A 27456-nucleotide genomic window follows, 5' to 3' on the forward strand; every position below is an offset into this window, starting at 1 on the left:
CCCAACATCGTGCAGCCCGCCTCCAGTGGTGTCGCGACAGGCATGAATGGAGGGACGAATGGAGACGTGTCGTCTTCAGCGATGAGAGTCGCTTCTGCCTTGGTGCCAATGATGGTCGTATGCGTGTTTGGCGCCGTGCAGGTGAGCGCCACAATCAGGACTGCATACGACCGAGGCACACAGGGCCAACACCCGGCATCATGGTGTGGGGAGCGATCTCCTACACTGGCCGTACACCACTGGTGATCGTCGAGGGGACACTGAATAGTGCACGGTACATCCAAACCGTCATCGAACCCATCGTTCTACCATTCCTAGACCGGCAAGGGAACTTGCTGTTCCAACAGGACAATGCACGTCCGCATGTATCCCGTGCCACCCAACGTGCTCTAGTCAACTACCCTGGCCAGCAAGATCTCCGGATCTGTCCCCCATTGAGCATGTTTGGGACTGGATGAAGCATCGTCTCACGCGGTCTGCACGTCCAGCACGAACGCTGGTCCAACTGAGGCGCCAGGTGGAAATGGCATGGCAAGCCGTTCCACAGGACTACATCCAGCATCTCTACGATCGTCTCCATGGGAGAATAGCAGCCTGCATTGCTGCGAAAGGTGGATATACACTGTACTAGTGCCGACATTGTGCATGCTCTGTTGCCTGTGTCTATGTGCCTGTGGTTCTGTCAGTGTGTCATGTGATGTATCTGACCCCAGGAATGTGTCAATAAAGTTTCCCCGTCCTGGGACAATGAATTCACGGTGTTCTTATTTCAATTTCCAGGAGTGTAGAATTCTGAGACTATTGAACAATGGCCTGTACAAAGATGATATACAGATGCCACAGGTCAGTTTGACTGTCCCTTCCTGAGCTAAGAATACTATTTGTGATCTCACAAAATGTGACACCATACAATATACTGAAGTGAATGTATGCAAAATAAACAAGTTTTTGTGTTCCAGTGTTAGAGACAGAGTAAATTATTCTTATAGTTGAGTTTCTGTACTAGTTCCTGAATGTGACGCTGCTTTCTAAATAGCTTTTCATCTATCTTGAGATGTATCAGTGTTAATTTTCACTGTTTACGTGATTACCCTGTGAAAATAAAATTTCACTTGTACAAGAGTTCCACAACAGAAACTGTGTGTACATTGTTTTGAATCATAGTGTTTTTTTTTTTTTTTTTTTTTTTTTTTTTTTTTTTTTTTTTTTTTTTTTTTCTATAGCTATGCACCAAATTTTTTGTCTAAGGTAATTCTGGAGACCTATTTGCTTTTATTCAACAAGTATGAACTGATTTTTCCCGCATTAGATATTTATTATACTTGTATCAAGACACTGAAAATGAGACTAACATCAAATGTGATGAAAATAGTGCAGAAGTGTTTCATACGCTGTTTGAGACTACAGCCGTGCTGTAGAAAATTCACAGCACTGGTAGATACAGTTGGTCTACGCACACTCTGTTGTAGAAGGAGCTAATTAAATAAATATTAGTTTACATTTTGTAACAAATTAAAGTGACATTTTGTATTTATTACATTTAATTAAGATCTCTCTTACTCTCCCTCTCTCTTGATCTCACTCCTTTTTTACTTTTATGTTTTTTTTGCAGTATTGGAATTTGTAATGTGTCCTGAATTTTGGTCTAAAAAATATGGCCACCTTCAGTCAGCTTCAATCTGTTATCTGTAAGCCACAAGCTAATATTATCCAGTTCCTGTTACCTAAGACATTGCATCCCAAATCTTTGAAAATGACCCTAGTCTCATCTGCAAGTAGAAAATGATTTGAATCACATGCATTGTTCAGTGGGGGGTCATTGACACATATTAAGAAAAACAGTGGACCCAGAACAGAATCCGGTGGTATCATCTGCTTTACAGTACCTCAGTCAGATTCAAAACTGTTCTGTATTTGTCAACACTGGTGGTCTACATTTCTAGATATGAAGTGAACCACAGTTCAGGCATTTCTCTATTCTATAAAGTTCTAACAACTGCCAAAACATAGCATGCTAGACTCAATCAAACAGTAATCTTGGCTCATAAGCTTTTAAAATATCTACTTTCTTGCATGTGCTAACAAAGTATTATTTAACTTGCCAGCTGTTGACTGTTGTTATTTTAATCTAGTTGTTTATGAACAGCTTCTGAAACAATGCTACTTAAGGAAGTATCACTGCTTTTCTGGCAGACTTATGTTCACAAATGGAATACAGATACTGTTATTATTCTCAGGCATAATAAGTGTATGATATCTCTACAGTGCAACTGCTCATCATCTACAGCTACTAACTCTAATAAAGGTAGTTGTTAAGAGAACCATTATATATGCTTGCGTAATAGAATATCTTAGGCACACAGAGAAGTTAAGGAGCAATGATGCTATGTAGAGTGAGAAGGGATCCAGAGTCCCTGCTGGAGGACAACAACAAATACAATAATAATAACAAAAGTTTAGAATAAAAGTGTTGCAGGTAGAAGGATTACAAGAAACAGGGAACAGGAAAGCTGGCTCATACAATATGAGATATCTTGAACACCATAACCTCCTCCATGTGAATGAACATCATTTCAGGAAACAATGGTCATTTGAAACCCAACTTACACTTCTCTCAAATGGCATACTGAAAACCATTTATCACGGCAGTAAGGTGACTCCTGGAAAGCATTTGGCTCTGTAGTGCCCCAACACTTAACTAATAAAACTGTAACGATGTGGGGTATGAAACAAAATTTGTGACTAGATTGGGGATTTCTTGCTGTAGAGGATGCTCCATGTTACCTTGGATGCAGAGTCACCAAAAGGTGTAAAAGCATATGAAATGTATTCACACTTCAGAATGCAAACAACCATCATCTGTATAAGGGGATGACAATAATGAAAATTTGTACCAGACCAGGACTCAAACCATATTAGCAGTCACCTTTAATTTTGTATCTGCACACAACTCGTGGCCAGACCCAATCTTCTGTGTGACACCATTCCTGCATTACAACCTGTACTCGTAGCCACATTATGTAATTCCTGTGCAGGTGAGGATATTTTAATTGAAAGTTGCTGCCTGGTAGCTGCAATGTTAAGCAGAATTGTGCAATGTTGCTCCAGACAAGCATGCATGTCTGAAGGAACATTGCATTGTTCTTCTCAGCACTTCAGGCACTGCAGTGTTGTACTGGTGTAAATGTAAAATTAGTTTGAAGTGTACCCTATGCAAGTAAATTAGGATCCATGCTGTTCAGCTTGTGTGTTAGTTACCCGGCAGGCAGTATTAATAGTAACTTAAGACTTTTGTAGAACATACAATTATCTGTAAAGAAGAGCTGCCTGAAAAAATGTTCCATTCGTATTCAGTTAGATCTTAATAAGGTTACATAGGGTGCAAAGACTGACAAGGGGCTTTAAATGCTCAGAAATTTAAAACTCTGCAGTCCACAAAAACAGCAGTTTTAATGAGACATTCTTGGAATAAGTCAGCTCACACAAATACCTGGGAATATCAGTACGTGAGTATGCGAAGCAGGTTAAGCCCATAGGCTCAGTTATAAGTAAAACAAGTAATAGACTTTAATTTAATGGGATAGATAATTGGATAATTTTGTCAATAATTGATTGTTTTCATTGTTATATTAAGTCACAGACTTTGGATCATTAGTAAGATACTGAAAGAAATGCTGTCAGTCTACAAAGAAGATAGGTTACAAAGCTCTTATGTGACCTGTACAAGAATACTGTTCAGGTGTGTGAGACCTATACCAGAACTAACAAATAATACTGAAAGTATAGAAAGAATGGCAGCCTATATGGGTTGTTAGACTTATGAAAGAGTGTCAGAGAAACGCTGAAAAACCTGAAGTGGTAGATCTTTGAAGATAGATGCCAATTACCCCAACAAAATTTACTTTCAAAGATTCAAGTGTATGTATCAGTTCAGTATGGGCTGTGAAGACAAGATCGTAGCACACCACAAGGCATGTGAGTCATTTTTCCCAACTCCATATATTAATGGAAACCAGAGAAATCCTAACACATGGGAGAATGGGAAGTACACTCTGTCATGCACTCCACTGTGGCTTTCAGAGTGTGGATATGGAGGTAGATGGGAGGTTAGAAATGTTCTTCAGGCTATCTATAAATTTGTTTGAGATTCTATCTCTATACACTGGTAATTAAAATTTATTTCAGACCTGCAAACTCCCTCCACAGAGTATACATTGCAGTATAGAGCCAGTGGTTCATTCTTATTTCTTCTTTAATTGGATTTATCTAGAGGTGCCTTAACAAAAAAGTACACATTCAGGAACCAGCTTCTAAAAAAATATGTACTTATTGCTCATCAGCATTTTACTCTTTCTTATCTGCTTCTCTCTCCATCTTTTGCATGTGTGTTGAACGTCACTCACTTAACATTTTGCTCCTGTGTCCAATTACTTCTTTACATTTTATTTTGTACCTACCTTTTAATAATCTTTTGGTCATATGTCTGTCACATACAGCTTCTATTTCCAATTAGAACTTGTGAACAGCATCGCTTGATTTCTTTATTAAAATTTCTGGATTTTAACCAACTGACTGCCACCTGCTTCTTATCAGATAACTTCATGTTAATGCTTTCTAAATTCATTTTCAAGCAACAATAGAGAATGATTTAAATTGTGGATCTATGTCATCAACAGATGCGCATAAAGAAGTTTGATGCGAAGGAAGAACAGGGCTCGCCATAGCTTGGCCCTGAGGTATAGCGTAGATGCACTTAGTACAGAACCTAAAGATAGTGATACATGCACAAAATGTGATGTGTGGTTTCAAAACCCAAATTCTGCTATCTCAGCAGGTATCTATACTGAGAAGATATGGTTACTAACACTGACACCAGTTAGCACACTAAGCAGCAGATACAGAAATGCATATCCACCTCCTCACATTATTTGATTTCAAAAGCTAGTAAAATAAAGAATGAGAGAGATATTTGTGCATGCCCAGACTCTTACTGTGGGCATCTGTTGTAAGATGATACACTTACTGTTGCTCTGGAATATTACCTAAGTGATGGCAAAGATTTCAGCTGGTGAAGTCCTAACCAGACTGATGTTCTCTCTTTTAGTGAAAATAACGAACAAGTTAAAAAGGTAAAAAGATATATGACAAGATCAATAATAGAAGCATATCTCCTAATAAAAAAGGCAAACCTGGATTTAAAAACTGGTCTCACAAAATTCTACTCCTTATTACCAAATTGGGTAAAATACCAGCCAGTGAAGGAAGTATGCAGATGTATTTGCTGCACAAATTTTAAGCTTGTTTGTTACACCATAAGCAGCATCACAGGAAGGAAGTATGCAGAGCCGGACCTGATACTTTTGTGTATATGTCAAGAACCACAAGATAAATATTGGTTGCAAGGGTGGGCAATGTGACCTGGTGCTGAAGTGATGACTGTCAAAGCATTACACCTTAAGGATATTGACAATGACGTAACCTTTGCATTGTGGGATGGAGGAAAGTTGGTGAAAAAGGCAGTAGAGCCAGAGAAGTTTGTTTCAGAGGTTAGACATTGGGTCATGAAAGGAATAGCTCAGCATCATATCTGGAGGATTCAGAGACGTCACAGCAGAATTAAAATTGGGCACATCCCAAAATATTGGTACATTTGTTCTACATTTCGATTTTGCTGTGAACTGGTCTTTTGCTTTGTAGAATGAAATTCAAAGTCACCATTGGCATACATCACAGGTATCCATATTCACACATGTTGCTCACTTCCTTGGAACATCACACTGTTTTGCATGCTATGCTGTCAGCATTATAATTGATGACATAGCATCTAGAGGTCATGCATTTCCTAAACATGTGTGTGTGACTGATGGTGCGGCACCTCATTTTAAAAGCCACTTTCAGCTTTATGTGCTTGGTTGGTGGGTTGGTTGGTTTGGGGAAGGAGACCAGACAGCGTGGTCATCGGTCTCATCGGATTAGGGAAGGATTGGGAAGGAAGTCGGCCGTGCCCTTTCAAAGGAACCATCCCGGCATTTGCCTGGAGTGATTTAGGGAAATCACGGAAAACCTAAATCAGGATGGCCGGACGCGGGATTGAACCGTCGTCCTCCCGAACGCGAGTCCAGTGCCTAACCACTGCGCCACCTCGCTCGGTATATGTGCTTGGTGAACACTGCAGTACAGGAATTAAGACAAAGAAATGGATATTTTCAGCAACAGGTCATGGAAAAAGTGCATGTGATGGGGTAATAGATCTCTGCAAAAATCTTGCAACAAGAATTAATTTCCAGAATGAAGCTGTTGATGCTATAAGAGATGCTGCTGGATTTGTACACACCATATCAATATTAGTAACAAACATGAAACTCTTAATTCTAAATGAAAGTACATTAAAGTAATTCTGTTTAAATAAGATGGAAGAGTGGTCTTTTACGAAGCCTGTGGTAGGAATTCAATCAAGTCACTACTGAGTTGCATCTCAGAGTGGCATATTTATTGCAAGAACAGTTCTCCCAGAAGTGCAGCCTGTTACTGTGTGTGAAATGCAGAGATCACAGTACACATTAAAAGACTTTTTAGTGAGCCACATCACTTCTTGTGTATGATAATCAGTGGTGGGTGGGATATATAATAAGTCTCTCTCATGAGCTGTGAGATACAACTGTCTCCTTGATGACACATCAAGGTCCTGCTAATGCTTTCAAATGGCCATTACCAAAATATTACTGTGCAGTTCCCATTTCCCAAGTACTGCTCTTGTTGGATCATCCTTGTCTGTGTGCAAATTCAACTCAGCTATACAAGTTCAATGAGAAGCAGATGAAAACAACAAATGAACACTTCTCAACAGTGCAGTGTTAATTGTTACATTGCAGGCAATTTTAATTCACAGAAAGTCATGGATAAGTAAAATCATGACTGAAGACAACAGTAATTTGTGAATAATATTGTAAAAAGAAAAATGGGTATAAGTATTCTGTATCTCATTTTTGTTATAAAAGGTTTTTGAACAAAATTATGAAATGTCTGCCCTTCACTTATAATGTTGCAAAGTAATTATTATGATTCAGAAATACAGTTTTGGATGACATTTACTTAAAATCAGTGATCAGTTTAAGTATTTAAGCATCAATGATGTTCTGACCTTAAGATTAGAGCTATGTCTATCTAAGAAATTTCCCACATTTTATACTGATGAGTACTGTCCACTCTGATTGTACATTCCCTAAGAATCATGAAATTTTTAGAACATTTAGGATGGAGGTTTTGGAGAAAATAATTTGTGAATAACCAAACAATTTCAGATTCTTTCATCTTTAAGCACAAACATTTTGGCAGTTTAAGATTTTCGTGCATTAATGTCATAGCTGACAGTTAGCAGTCCTTCCACTTTATCATTTCTCAAGACAGTTAACATTCTGTGACTATTCATATTTTCAAAACATAATTTTGAAATTAACAAAAAGTTACAAATTTTCATAGTTTATTTTTCCAAAAAAAGAAAAGAAAAGAATGAAAAAAAAGGTGAGAAGTGTGTGTGTGTATTATTCATGTCTCATAGTATTGGGAACAAAACATTTATTGAAAATAAATTCAGATCTCTATCATTATGGTTTATTTATTTACTTACTTACTTACTCCATGTCACTATGGGCCTCTGAGGACCTTGGCCTCCTCAATCACAGATTTCCAATTGCCTCGCCCTTCAGCATGCCTGCACCACCTCCTCACTCCCACTGCTCTCAGGTCGGCTTCCACATCTTCCAGCCATCTGACACGGGGTCGTCCTCTCCTCCTCCTACCACCAGGATGTCCCATCATCATCATCATCTTCTTCGGGAGCCTGTCATACGCTGAACATGTCCTAACCATTTTAGCCTTCCCATTTTGATTAGCTTACCAAATCAGGTTCTTTCTACAGAGCCCTTATTTCTTCATTAGTCCTAATTCTCCATATCTCAAGTTCTTTTACAGGACCAAAAATCTTCCTCAGCACTTTCCTTTCCCATATTTTTAGCTTCTTCTCCAAAGCCTCTGTCAGCACAAATGCCTCACTGCCATATATAAGAACTCGTTTGATCACTGTTTTGTAAAGTGTCAGCTTTAGTTTCCTACTTCAGACACTTTTGAGCATGGTATATAGTGCTCTATATGATCTGTTGGCAGCCTTTCTTTGGTTTGTTATATCTTCCTTCACTTTGGTTTCTTACGTTACTACTCAGCCAAGATAAATGAAGCTATCTACTCTTTCAAAGTTGTACCCTTCTAATTGAAGATCATCTGTGTTCTTTCTAACTATCTGTTACCATATACTTAGATTTTGTCTCACTTATTTCTAAACAAAGGTTCCTGGCAGCGGCTTCAAACTCTTTGAAGGCTGACGTGTGTGCCTTCGTACTTCTAGCACTTATTACTACATCAGCTGCATAGGCTAAGATTTGCAGAAGTGTATTGTAAATATTAGCTTTCGGGTTTGTGGTTACTGATCTTACTGCATTCTCTAGCACAGGTTGAATAGTGCTGCGGCTAATGGGTCTCCCTGTCTTAGGCCTCCTCCTGTTGGGAATGATCTCGATAGACATCCCTGAACTTTAACGTGGCTTTTGCTGTTTTCCAGGGTCATCTCAGTTAATTTTATTAGCTTCTTAGGAAAATTGAATGCCTGCATTGTTTCCCACAGTGCTGATCTTTTAACTCTGTTATAGGCCTGTTTAAAGTCTATAAAGAGATGTTCTAACCTTATGTTATATTTGTAAGTCTTCTCCAGCATCATACATACAGTAAAGATATGGTCACCTGTAGACCTCCCAGATTTAAAACGTGCCTGGTACTTTCCTAGAACCTTTCCTGCTCTTTTACTTACTCTCCTTGTTATAGCCATAGAAACGATTTTGTAGAAGATATTAAGCAGAGATACTCCTCGGTAGTTCTTACACTGCATGCACGATCCTTTCTTATGTATAGGAGCAGATGGTTGCTAATGTCCAGTCCTCTGGCATTTTCTCTATTTCCCAGGCCATTGTAATTATTTTATGTATCCTCCGTACTAATATTTCACCTCCATGTATTATCAGTTCTGCCATTACCACGTCTTGTCCAGGGGCTTTGTTATTCCCAAGATGTTTCAAAATTTCTCTTAGCTCTTTTATCGATGGTGGTTCTGTGTCCACTGCATCATACTCTCCATCCACCTCCTGTTGTTCTTCAGTTTCTGGTCTATCTGTTTGACAGTAACACTTAAAAATGTTGTGCCAATGTTTCTATTATTTTTTTCCTTTCCAACTATCAAACTCCCTGTCTCATCTTTCAGCATGTCCATCCTTCTCTGGTATCCTCTCTTTATTTGTCCCATCCCATAAAAGAATTTCCTCCCCTGCTTATTTTCAAAGTTATTCTGTATTTCATCCATTCTTTCCCTTTCCTCTACTCTCTTTTTAATCCGTGCTAAATTCTTAGCTATCATTCTCTTCTCTTTAAACATAGCCACATTATTTTGTGTGGGTCTCTGTAACATTCTTTGTCTAGCTTGATTTCTGTCATCTATCACCTATCACCTTCGACCTCTTCTCATCAAACCATCCATTTCTTTTCTGTTTTCCTCTTTCTCCAAGTACCTCTTGAGCTGTTGTGTTTAAAACTATCTTAGTTTGCTCCCATAGTATGTTGATATCCTTTCGCTCCACCCCACTGATCTTTTGCAACTTCTCTTGCACTTTGTTCCTATACTCTTTCTTTTTCTTCTGATCTTTGAGCATCTCCACATTGTAGACCATACTTTTCTCCAATCCAGCCCTTCTGGCTTTAACTTCAATCCTTTCCTAGGTTTTGATTCTTACCAAAAGATGGTGTGAGTCAATATCCACTCCTTGGTGGCTAATCACATCCATCTACCAGTATATGATCTATTTGATTTCTTATCAACCTGTCAGGTGATCTCCAATTCTCTTATGAATGTCTTTCTGTGGGAAACACATGCTTTTAATCACTAGTCCTTTGCTACAAACAAATTAAATGTTTCCAACCATTGTTATTTGATTCCAGATGTTTACTATAAAGACCTGCCACCTGCTGGTTCTCTTTGTCTTTACCTACTTTAGCATTACAATCCCCCAGGATAATTTTGACATCATACATTGGCAGCTTATTATACACTTGCTTCAATTTCTCATAAAATTCTTCTTTCTCTTCATCAGCTTCATCTTCCATTGGGGCATGCACACTAATCAATGACAAGTTGGAGAATTTTCCCTTCAGCCTCAGTCAACATAATCTGGGATTTACTGTTTCATATTCCACCATGGCATGACTGGTGGACTTCTTTACCATAAAACCTGTTCCTAATCTATTTTCTTCTTCCCCACTATTGATCAAGGTTTAATGCTGAAGACCAACCACCTCTGTTTGTTTCCACCTTATCTCTTGCAATGCTGCAACATCAATTCGGTACCTCAATAATTCCTCCTCGAGCTTCCTACTGGTTCCCACCTGAAAGATACTTTTTCCATTCCATGTTCCGATATACCAAAATTGCTGCCATTTGACATGCCTCAGTTGTCGTAAGTTTGAGACAGTCTGGTTCTCGCTGTGAATTGGTTGCTGAACAACGAGTTTTTCCTGATATGGGGTTGTTAGCCCCAGGATCAACCCCCAATTGAGAGGACATGGATTTGTATCATGTTTACTCCCTCAGGGAAACTGGCTTCATCATGCCTCAAGAGCCCTCCGTGCCCTATGTTGTAGGGAATTGGAAATGACAAGGAAAAAGGATAGGATAGGACAGGAGACAGGATTGATAGGTTATTATGGGACACACTTCGTCTGGATCCTCCCCTTTTTCCTGTCCGGCATGGGTGACCCTGCTGGTAGCTACGTTACCCCGGCATAACCCTCTGCATCCAAGGCACACGAACCTCCTCACCTGCACTGACAGTGCTACATTAAGGCAGTGTCCCCTGAGGAGGGGTTTCTTTATTACAATTTCTCGATTTTCTGTTTCGTTACAACATTTTCACAAGTACAGCAGAGTCCCCGAACCCTGGTAATCCGAATGTTTGGTTAATCCAAAACTGTTTCTATACTCGCACTGCTCCCAAATCCTTGTCACAGGGATCATAACCCTGTGGAAGCCCTGGTGCAACATGTGATCAGTCCACTCACCAAACACTTCCTGGCACAAGTTTATCCTACCCCATAAAAGCTGGGCCACCTGCGACAGCAGCTATGTCCTGTACCATCTCTGCTGAAATCATTGCACAGCTCTTTATATTGGAATGGCTACTAATTGGCTATTTACAAGGATGAATGGTAACAGCCAAACTGTGGCCAAGAGCAAAGTGGTCTGCCCTGTGGCACAACATGCATGAGTTACCCTTACAACACATCCTCTGCTCCCAAAATTATCCCAGCTTCAAACTGCGGTAACCTACTGGTCCCTCATCATTCCACCCAACAGTTCCCACGCTATCTGTCCTATGACCTCCTCCCACTACACAATCTCTCACCCCCCATTTTGCATGTTATCTGCCAACACACTCATTGGCCCTTTCCCCTTCTCTGCTCCTCTCCTTTTCTGCTTCCTGTCCCCTGCCCCCTCCCTCACAGCCTCCCACAGCTGCTCCTGCAGCTGTCTAGACCTCACACGCTGTACCAGATAACTCTCTTCTCTCTCCACACAAGAAACTGCGCTATCCCTCCCCCTTTCCCACTCCCCCTGGCTTACTGCTCTTGTCCAGTGCAACAGTTGCATTGTCGCTGTAGCAGCCAGAGATAGTGGTCATGTGTGCATGATATGTGCACGCTTGTGTTAACTGTGTGTTTTCGTTTCTGAAAAAAGCTTTGGCTGAAAGTGTAACAGTGTTTTTGTTTTGCCTGTCATTCAGCTCAACATGTCATCTTTACAGTCAGTAGCAATCTATCATTTTAATGACATTGTTGATTTTCTGAGAAGGAGAAAGAAGTAGTATCCTTCTTTGTTCTACTTCCTTTTGGTGAAACTAAAGTCAGTCTCATTTGTCTTTGTATGATTGCAAAAGTTAACAATATGTTTTCATGTTAATCTGTCTCTGTCCAAGTTATTTATTTCACTCTCATTAATTTATAATCTTGCAATAATACATGTGTCACATATACTTGTCTTGTTTTTTGAACTGTATTAGGATTTAAATTTTCCAGGGCTGAAACAAGAATGCATGTAGATGCTGATATCCAGGCTGATTGTAAGTTGCATAAAAATAGTTCAATTAATTTAATCTTGTGTGCTCTGTAAGATATAGTTTCTGGTGTGTATTTGGTGTATTAAGAGAGTAATATAATACACAAAAAATGTATTTGCAGCTGTGAATACAAGCAACCATCAACTGTATAAGGGAGTAATGACAATGAAAATTTGTGCTGGACCCAGATTTCCCACTTTGTGTGAGTGGTCATCTCAACTGCTTTGGCTAGCTATGCATAACTCATGGACAGACCCATACTTTCATATGTCCTCATTGCTACATCACAGGTTGCACTTGTGCACATATTATATAACATGCATGCATATCCAAAGAAAGATTGCTTCATTCTTCTTAACAGCACAGGCACCAATACCAGACAGCGACTTTCAATTGAAATGTCCTCTCCTATAAGGGAGGACATAGTGTGTGTACAAATACAGTTTGTAATGCAGGAATGATGATATGTGGAAGTTTGGGTCTAGCCATGAGTCACACGTGGGTAGCCACAATGGTTAAGGTGACAGCTCGTATAAAGTGATAAATCTGTGTTTGAGTCCCAGAACGGCACAAATTTTCATTGTCATTATTCCTTTATACACTGCAATACTGTAAGTGTAATATAAGTTTTACTGTTTATCTTGCATGATACCCCAAATGGTGATGTCATTATTGTCAACGAATTTTTGTAAAAAATAATAGGATTGCATTAGATCTCTTGTATATAAAAATAAACAGACATAATTTGCTTAAATTTATGTAAAATATGGGCCTACAATACAACTGCATAAATTAATTGAAGTTGTGTGCAAATATAGCCTCTAAAGGACACACCTTTAAGATAAGAAATTGTTATACTTCTAATAGAATTAACAGACCTGTGTGTGTGTGTGTGTGTGTGTGTGTGTGTGTGTGTGTGTGTGTGTGTGTGTGTGTGTGTTGAGAGAGAGAGAGAGAGAGAGAGAGAGAGAGAGAGAGAGAGAGATACAACAAATTTAGGTCACTTACTCATTAACATTATCCGTTGTGGGCAATCCATGAGGAAGGAGGAATGCAAAGATGACAGTTTCGAGAAATGTGATAGAACTGATAAAGTATCTGAACTGGTCCACTAGAATAATATCATCAAAAATTATTTTTCTGCAAGAGTGATTGATTTTTATTTGGTCCTACATGATTACATTTTGTAAAGAGTGTGTACTTCTAATGTAGGGCAGATCTTAAAATATTTAGAATACAAGTTATAATGTGATAGTAATTTTGTAGCTACATATACTCTACATTTATATTTCTTAAGAAGCCTTTAACTACTTTTTAAATCAAATGACAACAACACAGACCTAAAAGAAAACATTATATATAATCATTTTATATTTAGCAGTATGTTTATATTCAGGTATAAATGTTATCTCCAAACACTATTTTGCACAAGTAAATACAAACAATTACTTAATGACAATAAAACATTTCCTGTTATTTACATTAACACTGCTCTACTCTGTGAATTTTTTTTTACTCGAAATAACCCGTAAGACATTTCTCAAACTTCCTTTCAGCTTTTGTATCCCATATATCCTTAGGTAGACACTTTTCCATATGTGTAGCTGACAACTATCAGTCTGTGTAGTATACTTCTCAGCCATTCTTTATTTATACATAGACTGAAACATTAATATCTTTAAATTTTGGAGGGCAGTTTTTATGAATCTCCTTTCTGTTCAGAATGATCCTAAAATGAGAAGAGCCTTGCCCCCCCACCCCCAGTGATGTGACCCTCCATGAATTCCTCTCCTGTGACAACCTTTCGATTTTGGAGTAGCACTTTTTGTTGCAAGCTATGTCCTCAATTACTTGCTGGATGTATACAAATCTCTGCTGCCTTCCCCTACAGTTTTTGCATTCCACATCTCCCTCTAGTACCATGGAAGTTATTCCTTTCCCTACCAGTCTTGCTGAGAACCTCCTCATTTCTTACCTTATCAGTTCACCAATTCAACATCTTTGTGAAGCACCACATCTCAGATCCTTTAATTCCCTTCTGTTCCAGCTTTCCCACAGTCCATATTTCACTACCATACAATGCTCTGCTCTGAATGTACATTGTCATAAATTTATTCCTCAAATTGAAGCATATATATACTAGTAGACTACTCTTGGCTAGGAATAAAAAGTCCATTAAATGCTAATAATTGATGCTAACTAGAGAATCAGACCATTAGCAAGAGAATGTGAGAAAAATCAGACCATTAGCAAGAGAATGTGAGAAAGGGAACCAAAGGAAAACATTATTTTAGAAGGTCTGCCTGAATAAAATTTCTGTATTACATTTATTTCTACCTTGTGCCCTAGAAAGTAATGCAGAAACTATACACCATTTATGGTATGGCTGCAGAAAACTTAGTTAATAGTAAACCAACTTTCACTTTAGCTATAATTTATGTGGGGGAGGTTTGAATAGAAGGGTGTCAAAGTCTTTGAAGATACCTCTTGAAAGCATACTGTTACAAAATCTAAATTTTTTGTTATCTTTTGTTTTAGAGTGACAGATACTTTATTGCCCACAAGGTATTTTTAGGGTGCATAAACTGTGGTGACAGTAATCAGTTGTATTTGGAATATAGTATCATAAATACACACACTTTTGAAAATAAGTGTAATAAAAAAGGAATACATCAGCATAAATCTGTGAGGTTTGTATGTAGCTTAATAACTTGTCACACAATTCAGTTAAATGAAGCTACATGGTTCCAGAGACATTTTCAAGTCTCAGGCATCTACGATGTATATATGCAGAACGAATAAACAAATGAAAATTGTTATCGAGACTGAACACACGACTCCTGCTCGTTCCTGCCTTTGTGCAAGTTTATATTCATTGATTCAGTCTGCATATATACATCATAGATGCCCGAGACTTGAAAAGGTCTCTGGAACCATATAGTTTCATGTAATTAAATCACCTACACATGGGTTTCAGGCAGGACCCCTGTTTCATTTGATTCTGAGCCTCTGCAATGCTGCTCGTGTTTAGGGGAATAGCTAGTGGGCTGAAGTAGTGTGTTTACATTTTACAGCATGTGGTTGTAGCTGTAGCGGTTATAAAGCTAAGTACTGACAAAGTTGTTTGTGCACTGTTATACAGATATTAAATTTAATAGTTTTCAGTGGTGTTTCATGCTGTTTGTGGCAAAATAACGATTTAAAAAACTTTTGGAAACGTTTGCTCGCTATGTTTTTTAGAGTTTTCTGTGCATTGAAGTTGATTAGTAAATTTTGTGCGGTAGTTTTCAGCTGATGATTCTTATTGTTTGTAGCAAAATATTTTAGTAAAATTTTCATTCACTGTTTTAACTTTGAGTGTTTCAGTGGCCACTTGAATTTTCAGGTTTAGCTAGTAAATTTTGTGAAGTTTTGTTGGTGTTGGTATTGGTTTTGGTTTAGTAGTATTAATAAAAGTTATTGCTTTCCTAGTAGAGAGAGAATTTCGAGATCAATATTCTTAGTTCTACAAATAGTTCTACTAGTGTAACTGAACTTAGGTAACGTAGGTGCTCAGTTTTATTCCGTAATCGTAAAATTTCAGCACGAGTGACCTCTGTCATAGATTTGTGAGTAGTGGGTTATGGTGTGGAATTTGTTCAAAGTATTTTCATTGGGGGGAATGCAGTGGGGAAGCCAGTGGGCATTCTAGCGAGACCCTCTCCTGGCTATGTAGAATCTGTAATAGAAATAAGTTGATAGAGGAGCAGAAGCATAAGATCTGTGCCATTCAGGTGCAGTTACAGTACACAAAAGTGGAACTGGACGGGTTGAAGAGAGTAAATGGTGCTGGGGAATGGGAACTGGCAGTTGCCAAGAATACAGCTAGCAGGAGGAGGTATACAGACAATTGTACTTTGCATATATACGATATGCGATTTGACCAACTGTCAGAGTTGAGAGGAGTCTCTTGTAGCTGTAGGTGTAAGAAACGTGAAACAATCCTCAGCAGTTAGGAGGCCTAAGGCAGCTGCAAAGTCTAGCAGAAAGAAGAAGGTTCTGCTGTTAGGTAGTTCACATGGTAGAGCTATGGGCCAGCAGTTGCAGCAAATGTTGGGGAGTGAGTACCATATCACCAGCATTGTGAAGCCTAGTGCAAGGTTGGCTCACGTGCGTGACAGCATAGGGGAGTTATATAGGAATTTTACAAAGGAGGATCAGGTAGTGATAGTGGGTGGAGCAGGGAAAAGTCTTGATAGGAACAGGTAATATGATGTAGGTGGTGACCTAGTAAAGATAGATACTCAAATTGGTGGCACTAATGTGCATTTGGAGCAGCTGTTTCAGCGTCATGACCGGCCTCATCTCAATGTGGCTCTTAGGTTGTTAATATGGGGCTGGAGAAGGCACTGGTTGGAGAGGGCATGAGTCACAATCCATTGATGCCAGTTGAGTCTATCAGTAGATCGGGTTTCACTAGGCATGGCCTGCACCTCAATAGGTATGAGAAGGGGAGGCTGACAAAGCTTATAGGTGACAGTGTAGGTCATGGAAAAATTCATGTGGTAGTTGGTGTTAGAGCTGCACCTTTTTTAGATTGAAGTCAGCTGATACGAGGGGAAGGCCTCAGAGACGGCCAACCGATTCGGCTCAGATTTGGCAGGTCGCTTGTGTACAACCTAAAACGAAGGAATCTAAGATATTTTGGGTCAACACCTCCATGTTTTTGAGAAAATCACCCTAAAGGTTATGATGAGCGATCGACTCAAAATTGGCGGGATCGATAGATAATTGTAAATAGAGCATTTTTCATCATCGGGTATGGGATCCGGAAACGCATACTTTTCCAGAAATCGGGGTAAGAAACTTTTAAAACTGCCGCGTTTGTACCCACATGGTTAACGCCTGTCGCCGACGGCGCCGATAGCGCAATGGCCAAGGTAACTGGCTAGGAATCGGAAAACCCGGGTTAGAATCTCGAAGAAACCTAGCGGATGTTATTCTTCTCGTTTGTATTTTTCCATATCTCAATTGATAGGGATAGGAGGGTTAACAAGGTAAGTAAATCAATAAGGAATGTTAATAATAAGGTAGGCAAACTAATTTCCCAAACACTGTGAGTTAGTAAAGTATTAAACTTTTAAGCCTTGTCACATGAAAACAACTCTGAGTAAAAGTGCTGTGACTTCCTCACAAGGGATCATAGATAGCCAACAGTGCGACACTTGTATACAGCGAGGCATGGGATGGAATGCACGTGGGGAGAGTTATGTTGTCCCGGTTGCCTCTTCGTCATATCATAGGGAAGGAACAGTGTAGCTGTCGAAAGATTGCATTCGTTAGATGCTCCTGGTGCCATAAGTATATTTGTTTGGAATGTTTATATGACAAGTATCATCCATCTAGTTGTTCGAAGAAAAGTGAGGACACGTAACAGTAACTGGAAGAGCCATTGTAAAGTGACCTGGAGTAGCATTTTAGTTGTTTACTATCCCAAGAGGTATGAGAATTTTATTTGCCTACTTTATTATCATTCCTTGTTGATTTACTTACGTTATTAACCCTCTTATCCCTATCAATTGAGATATTGAAGAATACAAACGAAAAGAATAACATCCACTACGTTTCTTCGACATTCGCAACCAGGTACCTTGGCCGATGCGCTATCGGTGCTGTCGGCAAAAAGCGTTGACCATGTGGGTACAGACGTGGCAGTTGTAAAAGTGTCTTACCTTGATTTCTGGAAAAGTATGCATTTTCGGACCCCATACCTGGTGATGAAAAATGCTCTATTTACAATTATCTATTGATCCCGCCAACTTTGAGTCGATCGCTCATCATAGCCTTTAGGGGTGATTTTCTCAAAAATGCGGGGTTGTTGACCCAAAATATCTTAGATTCCTTCGTTTTAGGTTGTACACAAGTGACCTACCAAATCTGAGCCGAATCGGTTTGCCGTGTCTGAGGCCTTCCCCTTGTTAGAGGGACTTCCTTTAAAAAGATATACCTAAGGAATCACCTTCAGAGGACGTCATGTTTCCAAGTAGAGAAGGAATTAGCATATTTCATCAAAATATAAGAGGTATTAGAGATTGAAGTTAGTGAAACACATATAGATGTTGACTCTGAAATTATTGGTATATCGGAGCACCACTTAAATAATTTGACAATTCAGAGGCTTCCTTTACCAGGATACAGATTAGCTGTCTGTTTTTTAAGGAGTTCCTTGGGAAGTGGGGGAGTGGTCATGTATGTAAAAAAAGCAGTATCCGTTAGCCCACACACATACCACGGCACTGCACTGAACAGGTATTTGAATGTTGTGTGGGGGCAGTTGAGTTTAGTGAAACTAAACTTCTAATTGTTGTTGTTTATAGAGCCCCTAACTCTGACTTCAGAGCATTTCTGTTCAACCGAGAGGGGGTTCTTGATTCACTTTAAAGGAAGTACCATAAATTAGTTATATGTGGTGACTTCAGTATTACTTTTGTGTATGATTGTGCAAGAAAAAGGATGTGGGTAGATCACTTAAACTCATATGATCTGATGCAAACTGTGTTTTTTCCAGCTAGGGTGGAGGGAAGCAGTAGCATAGCCATAGACAATATTTTTATTAATTCTTCATTACTACATGGACATTCTGTTAGTAAAAGGGTGAATGGCCTTTCAGACCATGATGCACAAATTTTAACACTAAAAGGCTTTTGTTCTCAAACAAATGTCACATATAATTACAAATTATGTAGGAAAGCTAACCCCATGGCAATAGAGTTTTTTAAACCTCATCAAGGAACAAGAGTGGCAGGATGTTTATAGTGCCAATAACAGAGATGACAAATATAATGCTTTCTTTACCTCATTTCTCATGCTCTTTGAGAGTTGCTTTCCATTAGAACGTTCTAAATGGGGTATTAGCAGTAAAAGGCAGCCTGGTTGGCTGACTTTTGGGATAATGATATCATGTAGAACAAAGTGTGAATTATATTAAAATGTTAGAAGTAATCACAGTCAAGCTACAGTAGCCCATTACAAACAGTATTGTAAGGTGCTTAAAAATGTTATGAGGAAGGCAACGAGTAAGTATATGGTATGCAAATAGAAAAGCTAATTTACAGGATGAAATTAAAACCATATGGTCTGTTGTGAAGGAAGTGTTTGGCCAGGAGCACAAAGTTGACGATATAAAGTCAGTTCATAGTAAAAATATTTCTGTTACTGTTAAATCAGATATGTGTACAGTTTTTAACAATCATTTTCTGATCATTGCTGGTGAATTAAATAAAAATTTAGTTTCTACAGGGAATCATATAACTCTCTTAGCAAATGCCTTTCTGAGACTAATGTCTGAAATATTCCTCTGTGATACTGACAAGGGGGAGATTGAGTCAATAATTAAATCACTGAAGACTTAAAGACTCTCATGGATATGATGGGGTGCCTAGCAGAGTATTAAAGTACTATGCTGCACATGTTATCCCTGTATTTAGCCATATTTGTAATTTTTCCTTTAGGAATGGTCAGTTTCCTGAACAATTAAAGTACTCAGTAGTAAAGCCTATTTATAAAAGGGAGAAAGGGATAATGTAGACAATTTTAGACCTGTTTCTATGCCATCAGTGTTTGCTAAAGTTATTGAAATGGCTTTGTATGTAAGGATAATTGATCATTTTATATCACACAATTTGCTATCAAATGTACAGTTTGGCTTTAGAAGTCGTTTAACAACTGAAAATGCTATATTCTCTTTTCTCTGTTAGGTACTGGATGCATTAAATAAAAGGTTTCAAACACTAGGCATATTTTTTGATTTAAGTTAGGCATTTGATTGCGTTCATCACAAAATATTGTTCCAGAAGTTGGACCATTATGGAATATGGGGAGTAGCTCACAATTGGTTCACCTCTTACTTTAACAACAGACAGCAAAAGGTCATTATTCAAAGTGTTGAGAATGGCTGTGATGTGGGGTCTGTGTGGGGTACAGTCAAATGGGGGGTGCCCCAGGGATAAGTGTTGGGCCATTCCTGCTCCTTATTTATGTACATGGTATGCCCTCTAGTATTACGGGTAATTTTAAAATATTTCTGTTTACTGATGACACTACCTTGGTAGTAAAGGATGTTGTGTGCAGCACTGGCTCAGTTTAAAATAGTGCAGTTCATGACATAAGTTCATGGCTTCTAGAAAATAAACCAACGTTAAATCACAGTAAGATTAAGTTTTTACAGTTTCTAACACACAATTCAACAAAACCCGACCTTTTAATTTCACAGAATGGGCATATGATTAGTGAAACTGAACAGTTCAAATTTCTAGGTGTTCAGATAGATGGTAAACTGTTGTGGGAAGCCCATGTTCAGGATCTTGTTCAAAGACTTAATGCTGCCATTTTTACTATTCGAATGGTATCTGAAGTAAGTGATTGTTTGACATGAAAATTAGTCTGCTTTGCTTATTTTCATTTGCTTATGTTGTAAGGTATTATATTTTGGAGGAAGTCTTCCCATTCAAAAAGGATATTTTTCACTCAGAAATTGGCAGCTCAGGCAGTAAGTGGTGTAAGTTCACGAGCCTGTTATTGGCCCCTGTTCATTAGTCCATATTGGCCTCTCTAGACATATATTCTTTACTGTTGTTTATTGTTAACAATATCAGATTATTCCCAAGAATAAGCAGCTTTCACTCAGTTAATACTCGGCACAAATCCAACCTGCATTTGGATCAGACTTCCTTAACTATTGTGTAGAAAGGCATGCAATATACTGCTGCATCCATTTACCATAAGCTACCACAAGAATTCAAAAATCTTACCAGTAATCCACACGCTTTCAAATTGAAACTGAAGAGTTTCTTCATGGGTTACTTCTTCTATTCTGTTGAGGAGTTCCTTGAAAAATCAAGCTGATACTTATGTTATATTGTTGATTGCTTTTACTTAAACTTATGGCTTTACTTTTTTGGGTTCATAAACATTTTATTTTTATCTGTTTATTACTTTTATGTTGTAATTTCATGTACTGACACGTTCCATGACCTTGAAGATTTGCTCCTCAATTTGGTCCTTAAAAAAAAAAAGTGAGAATGGGAGTTTGTATTGAGGAAAGACACGCTAGATAGCTCATTGTGGTTCAGCAAAGCCAATGTGCCAGGGTGGCATAGTGGTTAGGGCATCTAGTGAGCCAGAGACCTGTGTTCGAATCCTGGCTTTGGTACAAATTTTCATTCATTGCTTCAGTTTGCATATGTGCACAGTTGAAATAATGAAAATACCACAGAAATACCAGGTAGGAACATCAACAGTGTAGGAATAGCCAGAGTGCTAGTCTTAGTTATCTAACTTTTTAAAAAAGCTATTGCAATAGTCGTGACCTAACTGCACTGTCTGCTTTAGGTAAATATTTGAGTCATCACATACAAATGGCTCTGAGCACTGTGGGACTTAACATCTGTGGTCATCTGTCCCCATCACATACATTTTTCTGTGAGATCACCATAAAGAAATTAACATAACTTAATATGTTGACTGCCACAAGAACACTGCCAGAGGCAGCAGAGCCTCACACTTGATGTCCTGTGCCCTGCTGTTCCCACAAGCTCCATTCATTTAGCACAGTATATCTTTGGCTGGCATGTTTTTAACACAATCACAGCCACATGCAGCTTTTTGATTAACCATATAATGTGGAAGAACAAGTCCTATAAATGTGATTTTGGATTGACAACGTATTGTCAATTTAGCCTTAGTCACAGTTATGACTTCTTACAGTTCTACTTGACGTAAATTTCTTGCAGTACTGTGCATAGATTTGTATTTTTTGATTGAGTTGATGCAAGCATACTTGAAATCAGGTACAATACAACATTCTCTAGGTTCAAACAAAGCAAGCACAGTGTCAGGAAATATAACTGGATATTGTCTGAAAAGAAAAGAAAAGACAACTGACATAGTAAAAGTCCAAGTGAGATGCCAGGAATGTTGCTTGAAGATTTCTGAAACCTGTGGAAGGTCTGAAACTTTGGAATGAGTGAAGGAGGTAGCCACTCTCTATGAAAACTGCAATACATGGCTCTGTCCATCTTGATATCCACAGATGCACTATTGCTATGTTCCTGCATCCTCAGTTCTACATGCCTAGTTAACTGTGTATTGAATACATAATCATTTTATTTCTTTTTGTTTATAATTTATTTATGGTTTACAACTAGTTTTTGTTTGTAATTCTCATCAACAGATAACTAACATGCAGTATTCAGTGCCCCCATTGTGTGTTGAGTTCACTTATTTACACTGAGAGGTGACATATCTACAGGCATCCTAGTTTCTTTATTTCTTTCAAACTTTTAACATATAAGTGACACCTATGCTAAGAATAAACCTGTAAAACTGGTGTGTCTGTGTGGTTGTCTATTTGAAAAAGATTCTCCAAAACTACTTTACAAATTTTCATTGGGTTTTCACAGGTAACTTGAGCATAGCTTGGGACACCAAATAGGCTTTATTTCATCAAAATTGGATCATGGGAAAAATATATGGTAATTGAAAGTTTTATCTGTACTAATACTATAAATACGAAAGTAACTCTATAGGTTGTATTTCATGACTAATGTGGAGAAGTGATTTTGATAAAATTTGGTATGGAGATAGCTTGAACCCTGAAAATTAACATATACTACTTTAGAAAGTGTGTAGTACAGTATACTTATTAATTGGAAGAATATTATGTGATTCAGAGAAAAATATGTACTCTTTGAAAAAGTTATTTGCTGTTTGACTTTTGATGTTTATTACACTTGTAAAAATGCTTTTATTGATTTATATGTGCTACATAATATGATTCAAAGTAATGAATCCAGTGCTTATACAATCTGAAATGTGTTAAATCCATTCTCACACATAATGTACACATTTTTATAACTAGCTTAGCGCCAGTTTCTTTGCGGGTGTGAACTGTATGGTCTACACAAATTTTTTCTATTGTTGTTTGTTTGTTTGTTATTCTTTGATCAGATTTTTATGTTGTTCACAAATTGCAGCACCTTCTGAACTTTTCATGTTAATTAAGGCCATAGAAGCACAGTCCTTTCCAAATGTACTTCTGATCAGAAAGCAGTTATGTATCTGGAGTCGAAGTTTTTGTTAATCATGCCTTTTGCATTCTTGTGGTGCTATTTCCATAGAAACCTTTGTCCTCTAACACACATTTCTTGATAACTAACTGAGAAATGAAATGCAAATTTTGTAGATGTAGCTTTAAAAATACTTTAGTAGTTCTTGTCCCATCATGGTGCCAGTTTCATTATGCCTTGTACAAAGAAGTCCTTTTGGTTGGAGTAAAACTGTCTGCTTATTTCACTTCCATATCTGTTGCCAGGCCAGGAATTTCTTCATGAGACCAAACAGATGAAAGCCCAGATTGTATGGCTGGTGCTGGAACACCTCTCACCCATATTTGACAATTTTCTCACAAACAGAAGCAGCAACATGGAAACGAAGTGGTTGTCTGTCAGGTTATTAGGCACCCAGCGACCACTAACTTTACAAAATTTCAATGTATCATGAACAGTACTGTACACCACACCATAGAAAATGTGGGACTGCTGTGATAAGGGTCACAGTTGCACATACCATTCGTTCAGAATTGCTGCCTCAATGGTTCTGACATTCTGCAGGGTTGCAGAGATGACTGCCCACCTGGAGCATGGTGGATCACTAACATTCACACAGCCCTCTTGGAAGAATGCACATCACCTTGAGACATTGTACAGTCCATACAGTTCCCCATACACACCACACATGTTCCTGTGAGTTTAACTTGGTTTATGCCCTTTGGGCCACAAATATCAAAATACACTTTACTGCTCTTCACAAGTTAATGACAGTACCATGCACACTATGTTTGTTTCATAGTTCAGACTTCTCTTGCTAGAACTGCACATGAAACCAAACACCCTGTGTAGTGCAACCTTAAAACCACATTGCTGTGAAATTTCAACATTCCAGCTGCAATATCAGAGGGGAAATAATTATTGTGCATTACTGTCTGATCCTCCCTCACATTTCTTTATTTCTGACTGAGAGCACAAAACCAATGTTTGTAGGTATAGGCTTCAAAATTGTCTTACTAGCAATACATTTCCAAAAAACCTTTCATCCCCTGTTTCACCCACTTAGGGGAGGAATTTCAAAAAATAGCTTCTTAAATGATGCCTACAGTATAAGATTGACACTCTCTCAAAATTTCAAGTTTTATGCCTTAGCAGTTTGGGCTGGGCTATGAGGAGTCAGTACGCCAGGACATTGCCTTTTATATACTTAGATTTTCAGCTACTGCAGTCACACCATGCATAGATACGTACTCCTGCTCATGCCCCTCCTTATGCACTGATCAGCAGTGATGCTGTGTTTGCCGATGCATCTTGTGTTGGGATAGCTTGGGAGGATGAGAGTGGAGAGCATAACATGAGCAATGCCTACCCAAACAGACACACATGTGAAAGTAGTTGATGATACTGAATGTACAGTGGCTTACTTACTCAACACCACTCATTATAACGAAGCTACTGATATGCAAGCACAGCTGCAGGTGACAGCTAATGTATAAATATGGATAGGGTAAAATAATTTAATTGTATGTGAATTCCAATGTACTGGCCTCATCTGGAAGTGTGGCCACCAGTGGGCACTTTGTGACAGATGTCAGGTTCTGCTATGTTGCTGGTGAGCTAGTGGTGGTCATTTTGTTAATAGAGGAACATATTTTAACGTATCTTCAATTTATGCTTTGAACTTTCCTATGCGACAGTGACTCTGCTTCAACAGGTAACACATTAAGCTTACTCAGCTCTGGAAATCTATGCTGTGTTTTGAACTCTTGATAACTTAGTTTGTTTAGTTTCTCTTTTCTGAATGATAAAGAGAGGTCTACAGTGATCCAGTTTTTAGTTTGTTGTAATTGCAACAACTTTCTTGTATCATATTAATACACTTTTTCCCTTCTGCTTACTTGCTTTACATCTATAATTCTTAACAGATGTGGAATGTTTTGCTCTTAGCAGCATTTCTCATTGTGTTGACCTGAAGACAAGAATATTTGCTTATTTTGCATTCTTTTATTCCTTGTTGACTAAGGAATTATCTACTAGATTGGTGCCCCTGAACAGTTATTCACCAGTCAACCATACATATTACAGAAGCCTTTATGAGGTTCTTGAAGCTCTTGCACTCACTTTGCAATACATTTACTCCTTAATGGTTTTTTTTTTCTGACAGTAGAAACCAGTTTCAGGTCAACTGTGATCTGCAGAATCACAATAAAAGATGCCAAAATACACTGCCTGGATAAAAAAAGGAAATCTGAAGCACCCAGAAGACCTTGTCAGCTGTCAGGATAACTTCATACGTGTACCAACCATTAGTTGGAATGTAAATGATAAGTTGCTATTCTCTGTGAAAGGTAGAATAGCCACCTGTGTGTTTTTTTGTTTCCTGTGTTAAGTGTTCTTACCAGGCCTAGTAGTGTCTGTAGAGGGTGTGAACAGCATCAGATGTTGAGTGATCACTGTGAAGGAGTTCGAGATTGAATTGTTCCCAGTGCTGTATATGACCACTTTATTCATTAGCAAAAACTTTTGGATATTAATTGGTCCACCTTTTATTTCTTGATGACCACCGATTTTGAAAAGCTCAGACTTTGTTTTCCAAATTCTGCTGTTGTCACTGGAAGTATCTAGTTTGCCATAATATATAGTTCTTTAAATGAATATGATCACTCTCCAAATAATGTGCTGTATGTTCTTGGTTCCAAATACATTAATTCTTCACATTAACGTATGTTTTTTCAGGAACACTACAATAATCTTTCACTCTCATTGTGAAATATCAAAACTGACAACTCAAAATACAACAGAATGAATACACATTTTAAATTCATTCGTTCAGTCTAGTCCCTTTTCCTGCTGTCATCTGTGCCTCTTGCTCCAGGACTAATGAGCCTCTCTGACGCAGGACAGTGATTCATTGATCAGGTATAAACACCACTGCCAGGTACTGCCACTTGCTTAGTTAATGCTATTGTCGTGCCACTTCAAAGACACACATCATCCCTGCAGATCTCTTGCAATGTGTAAATATACACCAAAAACATGCACAACAGTTGCACTCTTCTACACATCAAAGTACTATGTTGTCTTGTAGTTCACGATCTCATTCATCGACAAGGTAGATTTTATGTCTACCTGGAGTGGCAAACATAAGTCGGAATTGGTAGCAGGATGTGACCGAGGTGTGACACAAGATCTGATGGCCAAGAAAAGATTAGTCTCAAAGTAAGGTGCCAGCAATCAGAAAGATTACTTATCTTTATTCTCCACACTGAAAACAGGCACCGTGTATTGCTCTCATAGGAAGTAGTTACGTAATTAAGTTCACAATACAATTCACAAATCCACAGTGCAATCCAAATCGTAACTAAGTTCTAAGCCCAAGGTTGTCATATAAGATCTATACAATAACACTTCAATAGTAACACAGCTAGCGAGCAAGAGTGAAATGCCCTGGCATCAGGTCTGTGCTCCCATTATATCTTGTGGCCATAGAGGGAGCTGCAGGCAAAAACTATTGAGTGGCACGACGTCTTCAGCCAGAGATAATGCCACGAACCTCCAGAGGCCGCGGCGTGAAGCTAAGGCCGACCACGGCGTACGTGCGGCCGTGCCGAGCGATGGCAAGGCGCGCGTGATTTGGTTAGGTCCGCAGACTTAGCATTAGACGTAAGAACATATCACTTTTCCAAAGTGATATGTAACCCATAAGATGCTGCATACTGGTGTAAGACAGTGATGGAGTTTGAAAGAGGCTTCATTACGGGTCTCCATTTAGGCAGCTGGTTGAGTAGTGCAATAACAAAATATGTGGTGCAGTTGGATGTGACAGTGGCCCAATGTTGGACTGCAGGGGAACATGAGGGCAGACATACTCATCGTCCAGGTTCTGGTAAACCATGTCTGACCAGCAAAAGGGGCCAGTGTCACACTGTGCACTAAGGACATCATTAACCCTTCACATTTGCATCTGCCATCTGAGAAAAGTTAATTCTATAACATTCTGTGTCATCCCACACTATGGTCACATACTAGTAGCAGCCAGACTACAGATTTACCATTCCACACTTAGGCTCCTGTTACAGCACAATTCAAATGGCTACATTTGGATTGGTGCCATGAATTGGAAGCATGGGCCATTGGTAAATGATGTCACTTTGTGTTCAGCG

The 27456-nt window shown here is 38.7% G+C and overlaps 1 protein-coding gene across 1 annotated transcript in view; it reads left to right on the forward strand.

The window, feature by feature from the left end:
• The window catches only part of LOC126425293 (uncharacterized), a 214677-nt gene that overhangs the window by 129746 nt on the left and 57475 nt on the right, over nt 1–27456 (forward strand). Inside the window, exon 6 of the mRNA XM_050088268.1 lies at nt 12169–12212. Coding sequence (XP_049944225.1) covers nt 12169–12212 — 44 coding nt within the window. The remainder of the gene's footprint in view (nt 1–12168; nt 12213–27456) is intronic.

The sequence above is a fragment of the Schistocerca serialis genome, chromosome 10 (genome assembly GCF_023864345.2).
Source record: "Schistocerca serialis cubense isolate TAMUIC-IGC-003099 chromosome 10, iqSchSeri2.2, whole genome shotgun sequence".
Classification (NCBI taxonomy): Eukaryota; Metazoa; Arthropoda; class Insecta; order Orthoptera; family Acrididae; genus Schistocerca; species Schistocerca serialis.